This window comes from Delphinus delphis, chromosome 11 (genome assembly GCF_949987515.2).
Source record: "Delphinus delphis chromosome 11, mDelDel1.2, whole genome shotgun sequence".
In the NCBI taxonomy this organism is placed as follows: Eukaryota; Metazoa; Chordata; class Mammalia; order Artiodactyla; family Delphinidae; genus Delphinus; species Delphinus delphis.
The window spans coordinates 1417360-1436618 of record NC_082693.1 but is presented as its reverse complement, the minus strand read 5'-3'; the positions used below and the strand labels follow the sequence as shown (position 1 = coordinate 1436618).

The window sequence follows — 19259 nt, the reverse complement described above, 5'->3', positions numbered from 1 at the left end:
TGTCTCTTGTAACATTCTTTATTTTAAAGTCTATTTTATCTGATATGAGTATAGCTACTCTAGCTTTCTTTTGATTTCCATTTGCATGGAATATCTTTTTCCATCCTCTCACTTTCAGTCTGTATGTGTCCCTAGGTCTGAAGTGGGTCTCTTGTAGACAGCATATATATGGGTCTTGTTTTTGTATCCATTCAGCAAGCCTGTGTCTTTTGTTTGGAGCATTTAATCTATTCACGTTTAAGGTAATTATCGATATGTGTTTCTATGACCGTTTTCTTAATTGTTATGGGTTTGTTTTTGTAGGTCCTTTTCTTCTCTTGTGTTTCCCACTTAGAGAAGTTCCTTTAGCATTTGTTGTAAAGCTGGTGTGGTGGTGCTGAATTCTCTTAGCTTTTGCTTGTCTGTTAAAGCTTTTGATTTCTCCATCGAATCTGAATGAGATCCTTGCGGGGTAGAGTAATCTTGGTTGTAGGTTCCTTCCTTTCATCACTTTAAGTATATCATGCCACTCCCTTCTGGCTTGTAGAGTTTCTGCTGAGAAATCGGCTGTTAACCTCATGGGAGTTCCCTTGTATGTTATTTGTCGTTTTTCCCTTGCTGCTTTCAATAATTTTTCTTTGTCTTTAATTTTTGCCAATTTGATTACTGTGTGTCTCGGCATGTTTCTCCTTGGGTTTATCCTGTATGGGACTCGCTGCACTTCCTGGACTTGGGTGGCTATTTCCTTTCCCATGTTAGGGAAGTTTTTGACTATAATCTCTTCAAATATTTTCTCCGGTCCTTTCTCTCTCTCTTCTCCTTCTGGGACCCCTATAATGCGAATGTTGTTGCGTTTAATGTTGTCCCAGAGGTCTCTTAGGCTGTCTTCATTTCTTTTCATTCTTTTTTCTTTAGTCTGCACTGCAGCAGTGAATTCCACCATTCTGTCTTCCAGGTCACTTATCCGTTCTTCTGCCTCAGTTATTCTGCTATTGATTCCTTCTAGTGTAGTTTTCATTTCAGTTATTGTATTGTTCATCTCTGTTTGTTTGTTCTTTAATTCTTCCAGGTCTTTGTTAAACAGTTCTTGCATCTTCTCAATCTTTGCCTCCATTCTTTTTCCTAGGTCCTGGATCATCTTTACTATCATTATTCTGAATTCTTTTTCTGGAATGTTGCCTATCTCCACTTCATTTAGTTGTTTTTGTGGGGTTTTCTCTCGTTCCTTCATCTGGTACATAGCCCCTCTGCCTTTCATTTTGTCTGTCTTTCTGTGAATGTGGTTTTTGTTCCACAGGCTGCAGGATTGTAGTTCTTCTTGCTTCTGCTGTCTGCCCTCTGGTGGATGAGGCTGTCTAAGAGGCTTGATGGGAGGGACTGGTGGTGGGTAGAGCTGACTGTTGCTCTGGTGGGCAGAGCTCAGTAAAACTCTAATCCGCTTGTCTGCTGATGGGTGGGACTGGGTTCCCTCCCTGTTGGTTGTTTTGCCTGAGGCAACCCAACACTGGAGCCTACCCGGGCTCTTTGGTGGGGCTAATGACAGACTCTCGGAGGGCTCACGCCAAGGATTACTTCCCAGAACTTCTGCTGCCAGCGTCCGTGTCCTCAAGGTGAGACACAGCCCCCATCCCCCGCCTCTGCAGGAAACCCTCCAACACTAGCAGGTAGGTCTATTTCAGTCTCCCCTAGGGTCACTGCTCCTTCCCCTGGGTCCCGATGCGCACACTACTTTGTGTGTGCCCTCCAAGAAGTGGAGTCTCTGTTTCCCCCAGTCCTGTTGAAGTCCTGCAATCAATTCCCGCTATGCTTCAAAGTCTGATTCTCTAGGACTTCCTCCTCCCGTTGCCGGACCCCCAGGTTGGGAAGCCTGAAGTGGGGCTCAGAACCTTCACTGCAGTGGGTGGACTTCTGTGGCATGTGTTCTCCGGTCTGTGAGTCACCCACCCAGCAGTTATGGGATTTGATTTTACTGTGATTGCGCCCCTCCTACCGTCTCATTGTGGCTTCTCCTTTGTCTTTGGATGTGGGGTATCTTTTTTGGTGAGTTCCAGTGTCTTCCTGTTGATGATTGTCCAGCAGCTAGTTGTGATTCTGGTGCTCTCACAAGAGGGAGTGCGATCACGTCCTTCTGCTCTGCCATCTTGGTTCCTGCTCTATCGGTAATTAATCTTAAGGACACCAAGGGGCCAAAACCAGGCTTAAGGACAGCTGATGAAATTTCTTGACTAGTAAGGGAGTTTTAAAGGTGTCCACATCCTTTATTTTTACTCCCGATTGGTACACTGTGGGAGAAGCGACCTGGCCGGCAGATCTGCTCTGTGTTCCTTAAGAGGAGAGCCTGCTCTGGGTGCCTCTTCACCACAGCCCCATGTCAGTTAATTTTGTCAGCTGTCACCGTTTGTCTAATGCTCATTACGCTTTTGAGGAATAAAAGTCTCATTGGATGTATGAAGCAGTGCTCTCCAACATTTGTTTGTTTTCTATTGTGTTTGGTGTCCTGGCCTGCCCTGGTGCTCCCAGGCACTTGCACACACAGGTCACCAGAGAGCAGCAGTAATCGCCAAGCATATGGGTTAGTGTGCCTTGGTTTTGTCCTTTTCATGCCCGTAGTCTTCTTTTTTACCTTGCATACCTGTATTACTTCTCCATCCTCCAAGTTGTTTGCATTAAAATCTTTAATCAAACCCGAAGTCTCCTACCTAATTCTTTTTTAAAAATAAATAAATAAATAAATTTATTTATTTTTGGCTGTGTTGGGTCTTCGTTGCTATGCGTGGGCTTTTCAGTAGTCGCGGCAAGTGGGGACTACTCTTCGTTGCAGTGCGCGGGCTTCTCACTGTGGTGGCTTCTCTTGTTATGGAGCATGGGCTCTAGGCCTGCGGGCTTCAGTACTTGTAGCTCGGGGGCTCTAGTTGTGGTGCACGGGCTTAGTTGCACCATGGCATGTGGAATCTCCCTGGATCAGGGCTCAAACCCGTGTCCCCTGCATTGGCGGGTGGATTCTTAACCACTGCACCATCAGGGAAGTCCTAATTTTTTTTCTTGTTAAAACCTTTTAACTCCTTCCTGCTGTGAAGTTTACATTTCCTACTACAGACATTGGTAAAACTTGACTGGAAAATATTGGCTTATTTGTTTTACTAATCACTTCGATCAAAAAAAGTCCAGTTTTTATATGGAGGCTGAGGGGACACGGGAGGAAAGACAAAGGAGAGACCTGGAGACAAAAAAGCTGCATCTCGAGTGAGGCCCAGTGAACCTGACGATGTTTGTTAGTAACTGGCTGTGGTGGGATGGAAGTAGGGTGGGGGGTGGGCAGTGATTCTGATCTGTTTGAAAGCTGAATAAGGGATGTGTGAAATCAGTTAGGCTACGTTTTAGAAAAAATGAGGTCATTGTCCGGTATTATTCTCCATACCTTTTCCCGTTTCCAAACAACTTTTTTTTTTTTTAATTGTAGCTGTGACTTTTTTTTTTTAATTTTTAAAAATTTAGTTTTGGCTGCATTGGGTCTTTGTTGCTGCGCGCGGGCTTTCTCTAGTTGCAGAGGGCAGGGGCTACTGTTCGTTGTGGTGCGCGGGCTTCTCATTGAGGTGGCTTCTCTTGTTGCGGAGCGTGGGCTCTAGGCACACAGGCTTCAGTTAGTTGAAGCATGTAGACTCAGTGGTTGTGGCTCACGGGCCCTAGAGTGCACGGGCTGCAGTAGTTGCGGTGCGTGGGCTCAGTAGTTGTGGCGCATGGGCTTAGCTGTTCTGCGGCATCTGGGAACTTCCTGGACCAGGGCTCGAATCCATGTCCCCTGTATTGGCAGGTGAATTCTTAACCACTGCACCACCAGGCAAGTCCCTCTTCTTTCCAAACTTTAATGGTCTCTTCCTTTTTGGTAAAGTGGAAAGAGTGGGAGTTATGAATTCTGACTCAGTTCCTTTTATAGTGGTATTAACATGAAAACTTCCCACACATGCTTAAATTTAGGCGATACCCCATCTTCCCAATGAGATGATTCAATAAAACTTTGGGACTGTTGATTTATCATAGTGTATTTAAACTTTAATAATAGAGATGAAATAGTCAAATTTCTGTTCGGAGATTTGACTTTGGGGATTTTACATAAACATTTGAATTTTAAGTTTAGAAGTAATTGCTTTTTCTCCCCATCCTTATTTCCAGAAATAATTTCTTCATCATCACTAGAACCACTTTTGGAGATCTCAAGAACAGCTTTCTAGAATACTTCAACCTCACTTCTATCTTTTTGAATCTGCTTTTAATGCTGATTTCTGAAAAATTTGTCCCAAGTCCCTATTCACTCAATAGTAAGATAGTTTGGTTTTTAGTTGCTCTGTGGGTATATAGTCATGGTCATTAGAACGTAAGCACTTTGTATGTTTCTATTTAAGGTGACTTTCAACACTTGTAATTGTTATCACACCTGCGGAACCATTATTGAATCGTTGTGGAGGTTTTTTTTTTTTTTGCCTCCTTGTAAAATGATTCAGTCAGTGGCCTTTGGAGGCATCCAGAACTGGCATTGACTGAGGTTGTCTCAAGCTATTGTCTCTTCCTTAATTTCTTACCCCAAAATAAAACAGTTGAGTGAGTGTCCTGTAATAGAAGAAACTCGGTCAGTATTGACGTTCTGTATAACTCTGTTGTGAGAGAATTTTGCTGAGGAGTCTGCCTCAGCCCAACAGGAGTGGTACCTGCTTGCTGCACAGCTTCTCAGGTGTTCCTTTCCTAGAGGTCCTGCTGGGACTGTATGTAGCTGGCTTTGTTGTGAGGCCTTTCAGGTGATCGATTTGGTGCTCAGCTCTGTGGATTCAGAACCGTAACAATGTCAGTGGGCCCAGGGTCTCGCGATGGTGTTTTGTTTATTTATTTAAATTTATTTTTAATTGAAGTATAGTTGAACTACAGTGTTGTGTTAATTACTGCTGTACAGCAAAGTGACTCACTTATATGTATATATACACATTCTTTTCCATATTCTTTTCCATTATGGTTTATCATAGTATATTGAATTTAGTTCCCTGTGCTATACAGTAGGACCTTGTTCGTTGATTTAAAATTGGATTGGTACCTGCCATTCAACACACACCACCTTCCTAACGCCCAGGCCCACGTACTGGTCAGGGAGCTGAGAATCAGAAGAGGGGGTGATTTCTCCCCAGCCTGATGAAAGGTCCTGCCCCACCAGGGTTGGGGCTGGGTCAACACAGCCCAGTTCTTTACCTGGGGACATCTTTAGATAGCATGCAGATTGGTTAGAACATTCTTTATCTTTTCCCAGTGAGAATTCAGAACTATTTTTTCAGTTATAACGACATCCAGATTTCCTCGTTGTTCGATGGCAGGCATTTCTGCAAACCTTCAGTCACACATTCATCCTTTAGCCTGGTTGCTCCCAGGGGTTCCTGTCTTTGGTTTTCTCTCTGCTCTTTCCAGCCCTTCCTCTGCGGAGGCCCGAGGGCTTTCGGCACAGGTGCTCGTGAGGTGCTCATTCTTAGTCACTGCTGTCTGTAGCCGCAGCTGGAAATGGGGACTACTGCTCGTTTTGCCTGCCCCTCCCAGATGTGAGGCTGCCGGAGGGGGCGTCTCCAGACCTGTTGGCACACTCAGCACTAGACAGAGAGCCTGGTGTGGAGCATGTCTTCAGATGCAGGGACACCGTTCACTTGTGGACACCCCCCCCACACACACACACACTGTCACGTGACCACGGAGGGGTGAGCTGATTGGACCGGTCAGGAGGGCCCCACACACCCAAGTCATGCCTGCAGTTTTCTGTGCTGCTCTCAGGAGACCAGGCTGTGGTCACATACCAACAACCAGCATGTTTCCCAGTTTAAACTTTGTCGTCTCTGTCCCTCCCACCTGGCCTCCTTTCAGCTTTTTTGTTTATCACTTAGCGATCCCATAATCTTTTGTTGGGGGACGGGAGACGCAGGATTAAAACTTGTTACCTAAAATTTCCTGTCCTTTGCCCTCTACCTACAGTTAGTTGCAAATCTCATTGACTCTGCTCCTGAAACGCTCCCGTTTCACCCCATCCTTTCCATTTCACTGACGTCCTCCTGGTTTTGGCCCTTTGGCGTCTTCCCTGGGCTGGGCTTGGGACCTTCTCACCCTGGGTCTCTCTTACCTTGTGTCCTGCAAACCGCGCCCAAATTAACCCTCCAGCCTTGACTGTTGCTTCTCTACGCACATTTCACTGGCTCCACATAAAATAATTTCCAGCCAGTCCAGTGGTGAGCAGGGAGTAGGGTTGCTTAACCTCAGGGGTCTAGAGCTCTACCGTCTGAAGTAGCTTTGGCATAACTTGTCTGATGAAGTCTCCTGTTTCAGTTAAAAAAATCTTTCGAAACAACAAGCAACAACGATGAAAACAAAACAATCAGAGTAAACCCGGCTTTCTAGGAAGCTGTGCCACGTCCATGTGCCGTGGGGCCCGAGGGGCACAGTCTCTGCGATGACGTCCATACGCCGACCTGGGTCTGAGGCTTGTAGGGGCCGCAGGGCCCTGCTCATCCAGCACCACCTTTGTGGACGTGTTGCGAAGCTTCCATCTCTTCAGTGCTCAGGAATTATTTGTGTATCGTGGGGGCTTTCTTGTGGGAGAAGATCCATGAAAGTTCTGAGCCTTTTTAAAAATTTCTGGAGCCAGTTTTGGTAATGTATACCTTTTTAGAAAATCAATTTCTTGTAGGTTTACACATTTATTGCTTTGATTAGTATTTTGCAGTAATCTAATATTCTAGGGTAGCAGTCCTATCTGAGGGGAGCTATGTGGTTTCCTTTCTGTTGTTCCCCAGCATCACAGCCAGTGACAGCCATGTTGTGGGCTGCCGAGAGGAAGGTGTGTCTGCAGCGAAGCCGCGGTGCAGAGCTGCCGGCCACGGGGAGGACGTTGGGGTAGCACTTCGGGGATGCTCAGCGGTAACCCGCTTGGGCTGATGTATACCGCACGGTTTGAATTGGCCCGGGCAGCCTTTGGGATTAAATTAATTTATATCACGTTAGAAAGCATCAGCGGCCAGAGCCAGGGAGGCCTTCTGGAGGCTGAGCCCGCTCCCCAGGCGGTCTCATGGAGAGCAGCTGGGATGGTCCTCGGAGGGCCTGCTGTGCATCTCCTTTGTGTGAGTGCAGTTCTGGGGCCCACGCAGAAGCCCCCGCCTTTGACTGTGACCCCTACTGCCTTGCAGTTGGTTCCTGTGCAGGTGAGAAAGATTCGTAACCTTCTGAAATCAAATACAGCACATATGGCTGTTTTCCTTAGCCCTTTTTCCCTCCTTAGGTACACTCAGCAGGATCTTTGTGCCCGGAGGGTGCAGCTCTGTGATCTTCATCCTTCCTTGGAAGTTGAAGGAAAGAAAGTTGTTCTCTCTTTACCACCTTCTTTCGCAAAAGATTAAAGAAGACTTGTACGGCGCTCAGGAGCAGATCAAACAGTAGAAAGTCCCTGCAGTGACATTTGAGAACAGGTGCTAAGTGGTGGCCGTGCGTCGAAGGAGTTAGTTGTGTTCCCTGTGCTGCACTTGGCTGTCTCTTCTGGACATTCTCCCTGTTTGTGGCGAAGAGTTTCCACGACATAGGCTAAGGGCCCCCTTTCCCTCCCTGGCTCACCCTGGGGTTCTTTTCCCAGCAGCCACCGCTGGGTCCCGAGGGCAGGGCCGTGTGCCGGTGCTGAACAGGCCCGTCCCTAATGAGCTGTGCCGCCAGCTGCACAGAGGGCGAGCCCTGTTCTCCCTCCGGCCCCTCTGAAGAGCGGGAGCCCAGGAGCCCTTCTCGTGTCCCTTCTCGGCTGATTTGCTGATCACCACCACCCCCCGCCCCCGCCCCAGAGCATCTTGGCAAAGTTCAGATTTCTGTCCTCACAGCTCAGTGCCCACAGTGAAAAGGAAATACAAAAGGGGAGGAGGAAAGTGGGGGCGGGGCGCTTGAAGGGTGTTTATTTCTCGTTGCCTTAGCCTAAGCCTCAGGCTCCCGGCTGAAGGCGTATGTGGTAAGGCTTTGAATAACTGGATCTGGAGATGGTTTTATTGGCTCATGCACACAGGCCGTGTATTAAGAGTTTGAATTTCTGTTGTTCAGAAACCTGAATTTTGAAAAGACCGCTTTCTATCTCTTCAGTCTGCTTTTTTCTACACACCACCACTTAAGGAAGATGAGATAATTGCTGTGCTCACATGCTATAGAGCATTTGCTGTGTGCCAGGCTGGTCTGGCTTTTATAAGCATTGCCTCATTTAAATCATCACAACCCCTGCACAGGGGAACTTTTAATGTGATAAAGTTTTTTCTTCCTATAATAAATTGTGGTAAAAGACACAAAATTTAGCATCGTTTTAAGTGCACAATTCAGGAGTGTTAAGTATATTCACATTGTTCTGAATCAGCTCCAAAACGTTTTCACCTTGCAAATCTGAAACTCTATCCATTGAAGTGAAAACATTTTAACCGATAAGCCGGCACTTTTTTTTGTTCAGCGGGATTGAAATTGCTCTCCTGTTTCTCCTCTGCTGTCTCTCTGTAACATTAGGCCGAGGGCCGTGAGTGCCGAGGCTGCGCCCGGTGCCCTGGTCACCATGTGGCAGCTGCAGGGGAGGACAGCGGGCTGTCCAGAGGCAGTGCCTTCTTCCTCGGACTGCCCACCACTTGTGTGGGTCAAGCCCTGCCGAGCTAGAGGGAAAAGTGCACCTCACAAGTTACCAGGGGCCTGCATCTATTTTGGTTTGTTTTCTAGGTAGCTTCTGATTTATGAAGCATAATATCATAGAAATACATATGAAAAGCAATTGTATATTTTGTGAGTTACTGTTTGTGAGTCACCGTATCCCATGGGTGAAATGGGAGGCAGGGGGTGGGATTGCATTCATGATATCAGAGCCCTTCTCAGTACTCATTTGAGAGACATTTCAAGCCTGTCCAGTTGCCCTTGGAAGAGCTGATTCAGCATCCCCGATGCACAGCCTCGTATGTAACCGCCTTCCCAGTGGCTACCTAGATTATGGTTGTGCCAGAAAGGCAAGCCCAGGTTCACTGGGGATAGGTTTTCACCAGTGCCATTTAGACTCTCTGCCAGAGTTGGACAGAACAGATCATTTAATAATTTTTTCAAATGTAGATAGGGGTGTTAGTCTTCACTTTCTGCTGATAATGTTAAGAAAACAATGGTTGGGGACTTCCCTGGTGGCGCAGTGGAAGGGACTCTGCACGCCCAATGCAGGGGGCCTCAGTTCGATCCCTGGTTAGGGAACTAGATCCCACATGCATGCTGCAATTAAGACCCGGCACAACCAAATAAACAAATAAATATTAAAAAAGAAAACAGTGGTTGAATCACCAACGAAGCCTGGGTTCTGAGGCCAGCAGAAAGTACAGTGCAACAGTTTTTTCTTTCCTTTTTTAAACCTCAGATTCACAGGTTGTATTTCATAATTCTTGGTTCATGACACATTCCCATCATTGGTTTGTGGATGTTTTCCTTCCGGTTCTAGTGTCAGTAATTCTGGCTAATCTATTGAACGAGGTGGCCTGGGACTTTGTGCTTCAAGGGTCCAGCCTCTTCTCTTACTGCGGTTTCCTTTGGGGTCTTGCCCAGTGTGACTGGGCTTCGGTAGGAGCCTGAATCTTCCCTTGCTCTGTCCCTCCTGTGCTCCTGTTGGGCTCTGGATGTGCGTGTCTCCCCTCCTGCTGTCTGCCTCGTTCAGCTAAGTCCCTCAGAGTCTCCTCTGGGCTGTTGCTCGAGCCGCAGTGGCCTCATCTCCACCCTCTGCCGCAGCAGCCGGGCGGGTCCCACCCTCTCCACGGCAGGCCGGGCCCACCTGCCCCGTGTGCAGCCCCACCCCGGGTGTTGGGCCCCTGGAGCAGTGCCCGTCCCTCCCACAGCACCGGTTCTATGCCCAGCGGTGCTGTGTCCCGTCTACTCCCCCCGCTGACTCCAGCTCCCCAGGGCTCGGGAAGTGCTGGGTGCCCCGGAAATCTTTGTTGAATAAATGAATTCTGACCAAATATAGTTCAAATCCTTGTTATGTTTGGTCGGTAGAATGTGGAAAAGAGCTCTGCCCAAAGGAATTAGTAAGCTAATAGAAGAATAAGAGCCATTGTAATAGACATGCTCATCGTTACCAAATTTGTATGTAGGGCAGGCACAAGGTTTTCACGCTGGGCCTTGTCTTTGAATTCTGAGTTTCGCTCACCTGGGCTTTCAAGACGTCTATGCCCTTTCCTTCTCAGGGTAGTTTGTATTTTGTTTGCTTCTATCAGTTGGTGTGTTTAGCAGTTTTTTGTCATGTGAAGTTTTCGGAGTGCGTGTTTACAAACTTAGAAACTTTTAAACATAGAATAATAAACGGAACAATTAAAATAGCTTTAAAAAGACCGTTGCCATTTTTACAGCAGAAGTGGATCCCCACCTCCTGTGTACACTGCCCGGTACTGGGTGTGGGCAGAACAGACGCTGCATATTTGGCACACCTCATGCTTTCCAAACCACTCATAAGACCCTCGCAGTTTTGGTTATGAGCCGACCACACCACAAGCGTAGTGGACCCTTGGGAAGTGACTTGCATGGTGGGTGGACGGCATCCTGGTGGACCAGACGTGGGCCCTCTCTGCATCCCGGGAGCTGGTGATTGGGGCATGTTCCATCATCTCAGGAAACACTGGTTCACTGTGGGAACTTGAGAAGGGAATAGAATCTCCCAAAATTCCACGCTGTCACCTTTTGTCCCTGTAGCTCTTCAACGAACCTTTGTTCAGGGTATGTGCAAAGTCAAGCTAAATCTTTGGCATCTCTGCCTAAACCCCAAGGACAGCACGTGCACCTCCCCTGGGATTAGCCCCTTAGCACGGCATCGCCTCACTTCCCTTCAGGTGATGTCAGCTCGGCCTTGGCGCTGGCAGCCCCTCCCCGGGCCTGTGGGGACCACAGATTGCTCACTTCCTAGTGCCGCTTCTCAAGGTAGCGTGGCTCTGGAAAGCTGTTGCGGTTGGCTTGCCTGCTGAAACTCTTCAGTAAATGAATACTTTCTGAGTAATTACGTATTGGCTCCTTTACACTCTTGCAAAGTAATAGAAAGCAAAACAGTATATTAATATAAGTTAAGCTCTTTTATGACTGTGCTGCATTGACTTGTAAAAAGAGGTGTCTGTGTGTGCAGGTGAAAGGAATGGAGCTTGGTAAGGAGCAGTGGGGGAGTAAACTCTTGGAAAACCAAAAAGGAGGGCAGTTGGCCCGTGACGGTGACGGCAGTGGTGGTGTGGTGGCGACCTGGAAGGGATGAGCTGCTGGCTGTTAGGAAATCTGCATCCGTGTCTGAGCTCTCAATCCCTCTCCCTTCTCCTCCTCAGGAGTTAGAAGCAGCTCTTCACAGAGATGACGTGGAGTTTATCAGTGACCTGATCGCCTGCCTACTTCAGGGCTGCTATCAGCGAAGGGATATCACGTGAGTAACCCCAATCTTACCGTTTCTGGCGGAGGGAAGGAATTAACCAGTCCTAGTGATGTTTCGTGTCTCCTGGAATAAACCAGAGCAGATCACCGGCCAAGACGTAACAGCATTTACACACGGTTCCCAGGTCCCGTGTTTGGCTCCTTCTGCAGCTGAGTTTTCAATTTATTGTAATTCTTGACTTTATTTCACTCTCAGAAATCTATATCCCTTACTGTTGGGTCCACCAGCTACCATATTCAAGTGTGGAATGTGTTCTCTCAATGTAGGGCTTTCTTTCTGATCTTTGTTTTCAGTATTGGTAAAATGATGCCTAACAAATTAAAACTAGATTTTTACCGTATTTCTGCCCCTGGGGTATGTATCTTCTGTCATGTGAACAGTGGCATCATTTCTCTTTTTTTAAAGACACATTTATTCAGTGTCATGATCAGACTATTACATTTAGCAGTCAACAGCATGGGTGCAAAAAAAAAAAAAACCTACATTAAAACCCTTTGCTGGAATGCTTTACACTTTCTACAGAACAGAAACTAAAATAACCTGTTATACAATTAGTCACAAATAACAGTCCTCGAGTTTTTTTGCCCATACACATGAGTATTGTCTAAAACATGTCTTCTTTGTAGCAGCTAGGCCCTGCCACCACTGTGCTTGGCTGAGTTCACAGATCTGTTGTAACCTGTAGCTTCCCTGTCACTTCTCTGTCTCTCCTCTCCTGCTAAGCTTTGTTTCCTGGCAGTAATCAAAACCTTCTGCCACTGCCACAGCTACTGCTGCTGCTGGAACCACCACAGCCACCTTGGTTTCGGGGTTTGGCAGACTATTGACCTCCACCACCCTAGGGACCAGAACTTCTGCCTCCAAAGTTTCCTCCTTTCATGGGTCCAAAATTTGAAGATTGATTATTGTAACTGCCGAAATCATTGAAGCTTCCACCACCTCCAGAATTGCTTCCATCATTACCAAACCCATTATAGCCATCCCCACTGCCACCATATCCACTGCCACCATATCCCCCGCCACCGCAGCTGCCACCAAAGCCACCTTGACCACTGAAGTCTCCTCCACGACCAAAGTTGTCATTCCCACCAAAACCCCCCTCCACGACCACCACCAAAGTTTCCAGAACCACTTCGGCCTCTTTGGCTGGATGAGGCACTAGCCATCTCTTGCTCAGATAGGGCTTTCCTTACTTCACAGTTGTGGCCATTCACAGTGTGGTATTTCTGAATGACAGTCTTGTCTACAGAGTCATGGTCATCAAAGGTTACGAAAGCAAAGCCTCACTTCTTGCCACTGCCTCGATCAGTCATGATTTTAATCACTTCAGTTTTCCCATACTGTTCAAAATAATCTCTTAGATGATGTTCTTCAGTGTCTTCTTTAATGCCACCAACAAAAATCTTTTTCACACTTAAGTGGGCACCAGGTCTTTGAGAATCTTCTCTTGAGACGGCCCTCTTGGGTTCCACAACTCTCCCATCCACCTCGTGTGGCCTTGCTTTCATGGCCGCACCCACATCCTCCACAGTGGCGTGTGTGACAACCCTGAAGCCTCTGGAGTGCCTGGTGCTTGGATCTCTCGTCGCCACACAGTCTGTGCGCACTCCCCGCCGCTCAGGATGCCTCCTCAGGCTCGCGTCGCTTGTTTCAAGGCTCAAACCTCCGACGAAGAGCTTCTGCAGCTGTGCAGCTCTTTGGGAGACCCTGACTTAGACGTGACGGCAGTGCGGGGCGGGGAGACGTCAACGATGCTTACTCGGCTGCGTCCACGGGCAGAAAGGAGTAATCTACCGAACGTATCTCTAGCATCATTTCTAGCGTGGAGCTTCTGGGCCCCCGCACGCCATAGCTGCCAAGTACACAGCTGTCTGGTGCATTGAGATGTGTAGACATTTGGAGCAAGATTTCATCTCTGTCAGCAAATAAAGGGTCTTCCCGATAAGGCCTCATCCCTTGTTTTGATAGAGTTGATAGACGTTCTCTTGCTACTACGTTTCCACACAGTTGGACTGTGAGGCCAGCTCCCGGGAAGCTGAGACAGGACGGGGCTCCCCGTGCAGGCAGGAGGCTGGGGTGCCACGGTTTAAAAAAAAGACGGTGTCTGAAATATTTCTCTGCTAGTAGATCCACTCCTGGACGCTTGTCAGGGCTGGGGGTAGACGTGTGGTAACAAGGTGAATGAGGGGTTGACGAGCTGCTCCTGCATTGAGCGCGGAGCTCGGCGTTCACGCGTGCGCGCACACGCGTGTGTGTGTGAGCGATCATCCCTCTTCCTTTCTGTGTGTGTACTTCTGCCTGTTTCATGCTGTAGTCGTCGTCTCCTGCATTCTCCACGAGTGTACTGACTGTCCCCAGGGCGTCTAGGCTGTTGTGCTAAACAGAGAGTAGAAAGAAATCTGCCATCTTACCACTTAAACACCATGACAAGGGGTTTAGTATGTTTTCTCCCATTTTCTTTTTGAGATGTAACTTGGGAGTCTGTGTGGTTTTTAAGCAGTTGTAGTCATACTCTGTATATAATTTCACTTTTTCATATCTTCCATTTTTTTCCTCACAATGATAATTTTTCTTATAACCACTTTTTTCTTTAAATGGGATTGTCAAATACTCCGATTTAATAGATGGACGTTTGTGCCCAGCTTTTAACTGTTATAAACATGTTATATTACATAGCCTTGGACATAAAAGTTTGCACACCTTAGTGAATCATACTCTTAAATTTCTGCAAGTATAGTCACTCCGTAAAAAGAAATGCCCACTTAAGATTCAAAAAATAAATTTCCAGGCCGCTCACCCCAGGGGTTGCTCCATTTCACCCATGACCATCAGTGTCCGAGGGGGTCTGTTTGCCTCACCTCGCTCTGGCCAGGGTGCTGGAGGGCAGATGCCCTCGGGACCCTCGGTCCTGGGCCCCACTGCAGAGTGTGTGCAGTTGCCATGGCAAGCGCTGTGACATCCACAGAGCACGTGGCCTGTGTGAGAAGGGGCCGTGGACCGAGCTGTCATGGGGTGCTTCCTGAGCCAGTGCCCTTATATTACAGAGCCCATTAAGAGGGTGAGTGGAGGAAGGACGCACCCCCCCCCCCCCGAAATTGCAGGTAGGAAGGTGGATGTCGGGTTCGACACCCTGGAGCAGAGGCTAGGGGTTGCAGAGCAGAAGGTCCCATGTGTTTCAGAGATGTGATTCATTTGAGCTGCAAAGTCCAAAGTCTTATTAGCCCCTGAGTGTTAAATTTTGGTTCGTCGCCAGCATCTAAAATGCGACTTCATGTTGAAACCCAGTTTGTAGCTTTTAGAAAGCATCTAAGACACTGATCAGCTGGAGGGAAAACAGGGCCCCAGCCTGCCTGGTGGCTCTCGACACAGAGGCTGGTTGTCACACTGCATCTGTGGGGCTTGCTTGGCCCACCTGCTCGCCTTCTTTCCCTGCTGTCTCCGACAAGCACAGCCATTCGAGGAATCCTGTGGCCACAGCACAACAGGAGTAGGAGCCTAGTAGGCCTTGTAGGCTGAGCAGCGAGTTCGGGGGTGTGATCCTGAGGGCAGGGAGGGCGGGGGACCAGGAAGGGGCGAGTGAGTAGATCAGGCCTGAGGGCAGAGGCGAGCCCATCATGAAGGCCTGTTAGGGGGTGAACGTGATGACCTGGAGTCTCCTGCCTGACAGGCTGTCTCTCCAGCCTTACTGCGCACATTCGTGGTTTGTGGACTTGAATTTCCTGTTACATACTTAGGCCGTGTCTTCCATGGGTGTGTTGGTTGATGATCAAGCACAAGAAACGCCCATTTAAAATTTGCGGGGCAGGTGTCGCACGCCTGCCTTCTGTGTGATGGTGGGGATGGGGGCCAGGCTGCGGTTGAAGGTCTGAATAGCTAGAGTTGGCTCATACCATCTATGGAGTAGAGCTTCCCTTCCCTGTTGGCATGTGGTGTCTATTTGACATTTGACCAGGTTTTTGACACGTGAGAATCCACTCGGCTCTTCCTGGCTGTACCTGCCAGTCTCTTTTGGCTCTGATACCATTGCTCTTAACTAATCCTGCTTGTTAGTTCTTCCAGAAAGTGATACAATCTTGTCATATTCCATAAGGAATCTCCTTATTTTGATTAAAGTCCTTATGTTGTGGGACTCCCCTGGTGGCACAGTGGTTAAGAATCTGCTTGCCGGGCTTCCCTGGTGGCAGTGTCCGCCTGCTGATGCAAGGGACACGGGTTCGTGCCCCGGTCCGGGAAGATCCCACATGCTGCGGAGCAACTAAGCCCTTGCACCACAACTACTGAAGCCCACAGGCCTAGAGCCCGTGCTCCACAAGAGAAGCCTCTGCGATGAGAAGCCCGCGCACTGCAACGAAGACCCAACAAAGCCAAAAATAAATAAATAAATATATTTTTTAAAAAAAAAGTCCTGATGTTGCTCAGTAAAAAGTTGTAGCTTTGTTCATGTAGGTCAGATCCGTTCCTGGGTTACTGTAACTTGTGTTGCTGCTAAGAGTTGAGTGATACTCACACACTGTACAAGTACTTCCAAGTGTAGAATGTGATATATTCCTAACATATTCCTGTGTCTGTATCTTGAATCTGCCCAGTTTATTGACCTTGATTTTTTAAAGTTGATTCTCTTGTTGTTCTAGGTTATCATCCCCCTTCCTTTTCGTGTTTGTGCTTCTGCCTGTTTCATGCTGTATTCGTCATCTACTGCTATGTAACAAATTACCCTAAAACTTAGCAGCTTTAAACATCAGTTTCCGTGGGTCAGGAATCTGATGTCCCGGCCATGCTTCTGGGACCGTGGCCACCGCAGGCCCGCCCTCGGGAGGGCCTATGTTTGTTTCCTGTGGCTGCTTAGCGCAGTTCACAGGCCGAAGAGCTGAAACTGCATTTGGTATCGGTCGGTTTTGTGGGTCTGCACGTGGCTTGTCAGGGGCCCCGCTCGGCGTGTCTGGAGGCCTAGCTGGGGAGGGACACAGGGTCCTTCAGGCTGCTGGCAGAGTCTCCCTGGCAGCTGTAGGACCCAGGTCTTTGTTTCCATGCGGCCCTCTTGGTCCCGCTGTGTCTCCTCTCTTGACCTGGCGTGCTCGCGGGAGTACCCTCGCCTGCCCAGTTTTGTGACCAGAAGCGAGCCCCAGATGGGCTGTGCCCCACTTGGGAGAGCCCAGCACATGCTGTGAACCCCAGGGGGCCTGTTGCACATGCTTTTGCTTGTTAATAGTGACTGTCTTCTCCAGAGGAAAACTGCATATGGGTGGGGAGGCTTATGCTGCATCTAATCACGTGTACTTAGTTATTAACAACGTATCATAAGTTCTCTTTTTTCCTAGGCTTTTGGACAAGAACCAGTTGATTTTTGGATAGTCACATGTGGTCCTATATAAATGAATTGTCAACAAGAGGTTTTGATTTTCCCTTTTGTTTCAGTAAATGGCTATAACTAACTTGTTCCTAGTTTAATTTTCTCCCATATTTACCATTAGCCTCCACTATAAATGTACTTACATTGATAATATCTCCCATAGAAAAACAATTAGTTTGAAGATAACGGGTGTTCTACAGGATATTCTTAGCTTAGGCGCAGGCTTCTCCCATCACTCATCTACTTTCACTTTGGCACATTTCATTTCCTCAGTCTTCTTGTGAGGCTATGAAGAAGAGGTAGAGGGAGATCCCCTCAAAGGCTAACCGGGTCCTGTTTTACAGGGAAGGAAACATCCAGAGACTTAGGTAGCTGGTTAGAAGATGAATGATCCCTACAGAGAATTGAGAGATCAGGAGCCCAGATCTTCATCCCTCATAGAATCTGCAGTTTGAGTCTCTAACTCTGACTCTTTGTTTTCTGTCGTCTTTACATAAAATTAATGATTTTAGCAGTATAAAAAAATAAATTCTGGGCTTCCCTGGTGGTGCAGTGGTTAAGAATCCGCCTGCCAATGCAGGGGACACAGGTTCAATCCCTGGTCGGGCAAGATCCCCCATGCCGTGGAGCACCTAAGCCCGCGTGCCACAATTATTGAGTCTGTGCTCTAGAGCCCGCAAACCACAACTACTGAGCCCACGTGCCACAACTACTGAAGCCCACGTGCCTAGAGCCCGTGCTCCGCAACAAGAGAAGCCACCGCAATGAGGAGTCCGCGCACCGCAACAAAGAGTAGCCCCCGCTCGCTGCAACTAGAGAAAGCCTGCGCGAAGCGACGAAGACCCGATGCGACCAAAAATTAAAAAAAAAATTAAAAAAAAAAAGTTTTAAAGCATCGCCTAAAGTAGTATAGAGCAGAAACCCAACGCGTTCTTAAGATGGGGTGCCAGGTGGGCTGTTCTGGACAGTTTGCTTTTTCACACGTGTGTAGCTAGAGGTGCAAATAGCATTTAATATTTCAGAATGTGTCTGTCTCATCAAGCTGTGCTGGCTTGTCAGACACCCGCAGACAACCGTGTCACCCTGTCTTCTATGTCTTCCCCAGCCCTTCTGCTTCTGGGTACGGTGCAGAGCTGCCCGCCCTCCCCAGTGCTGATGGCAGGCCTCTTAACACTAGTTTCTTCCTTATGACACACTGTGTCAGTTACTCCTAAATGATTTCTTTTGAAACGAGAGGTTAATTTATTTTAAAAAAACAAAAAAATGACCCTAGTTAAATAAATGTCATAAAATTTCAGATGCTGTTGTAACCGGGAGGAGAGAAGAGTTTTTTCCCCTTCCTTTTACAGGCAGCTGCTTCTGTGACTTTTTTGCTTTTGAAGGAAACTGTGAGTCTCAGATGGACAGAAGCAGAATTAGTGGGGGGCCCGTCAACCCCCTTTGGTGGGGGTATCCTGGTGCCCTCCGAGCTCGTCCCCCTTTCCTGGGGACAGCGGGTGGCAGTGTTGGTCCTGCTGTTCTGTGCTGGGCCAGGGAGGCAAGTGATGGTTCCACCCTTTTTCATATCATACCTGTGAGGTGTCAGAGCATTGCTGAAAACATAATCTGTAAATTGTGTTAAAAACAGCTAAGTATACATGAAATAAAAAAACTTCTGAATGGGCAAGTAAGTTTGGGGTCTGATTGATCCAAGTTGAACTAATTGGTCTGAAGTGAGGCTCAGGCTTCAGCCCTTTAAAAACTTGTTTTTGTCGATATATTATAATACACACAGAAAAGGGCATATTGCTTAATCATACAGCTCAGTGAATTTGTACAAACTGAATACACCTACGCAGTGATCACTCAGACAAGAAAACATCACAGTGAATTTTACTTTTCATTGAAAGGAATTGCCTGAAGTGATTGCTATTCTGTCCCTCCAGTGGTATCCACGTACATTTAGAGTGAATTTGTGCTCGGTATTCTCTGAAGTTTTATTTTCATCCCACCCTAAAGAAAGAGGATTTTGGACAGATGAATGCTTGCCTTTCTTGGTTCTAAGGCTTACCTGTTATGTGGAGCTAAGAAAGTTCCTTAATCTCTTTGTGCGTTACTCGCCTCATCTGTAAAATGGGAATGATAACCATACCTATTACTAAATTTATTGTGAAATTAAATGAGTTCACTCATGACAGCCTTAGAACAGTCTTGAGCTTTTAGTAAATACCAGAAACATCTACGTGTGTGGAGTAGGAAGTGGATATTGACCCAGGCTACTGCCAATGTCTTAAATGTTGCGGTTTGCACGTCTCAGAACTGGGGTTAGCAGACTTCTGCAAAGGGCCAGAGAATAACCATTTTAGGCTTTGTGTGGGTGACATGGTCTAAACTACTCCCCTCTGCCATCCCAGTGCAAAAGTGGCCAGAGCAGTGCTTCGTGACTGATTGTGGCTGTGTTTTATTAGATTTTCATAATCTGGAATTTGAATTTTA

The 19259-nt window shown here is 47.4% G+C and overlaps 1 protein-coding gene and 1 pseudogene across 1 annotated transcript in view; one reads left to right on the top strand and one right to left on the bottom strand.

The window, feature by feature from the left end:
- The window catches only part of CECR2 (CECR2 histone acetyl-lysine reader), a 156007-nt gene that overhangs the window by 79124 nt on the left and 57624 nt on the right, over nt 1-19259 (top strand). The window contains 1 exon segment of the mRNA XM_060026017.1: nt 11331-11425. Within this exon segment, the coding sequence (XP_059882000.1) occupies nt 11331-11425 (95 nt within the window).
- On the bottom strand, nt 12177-13284 carry LOC132433388 (heterogeneous nuclear ribonucleoprotein A1-like; annotated as a pseudogene).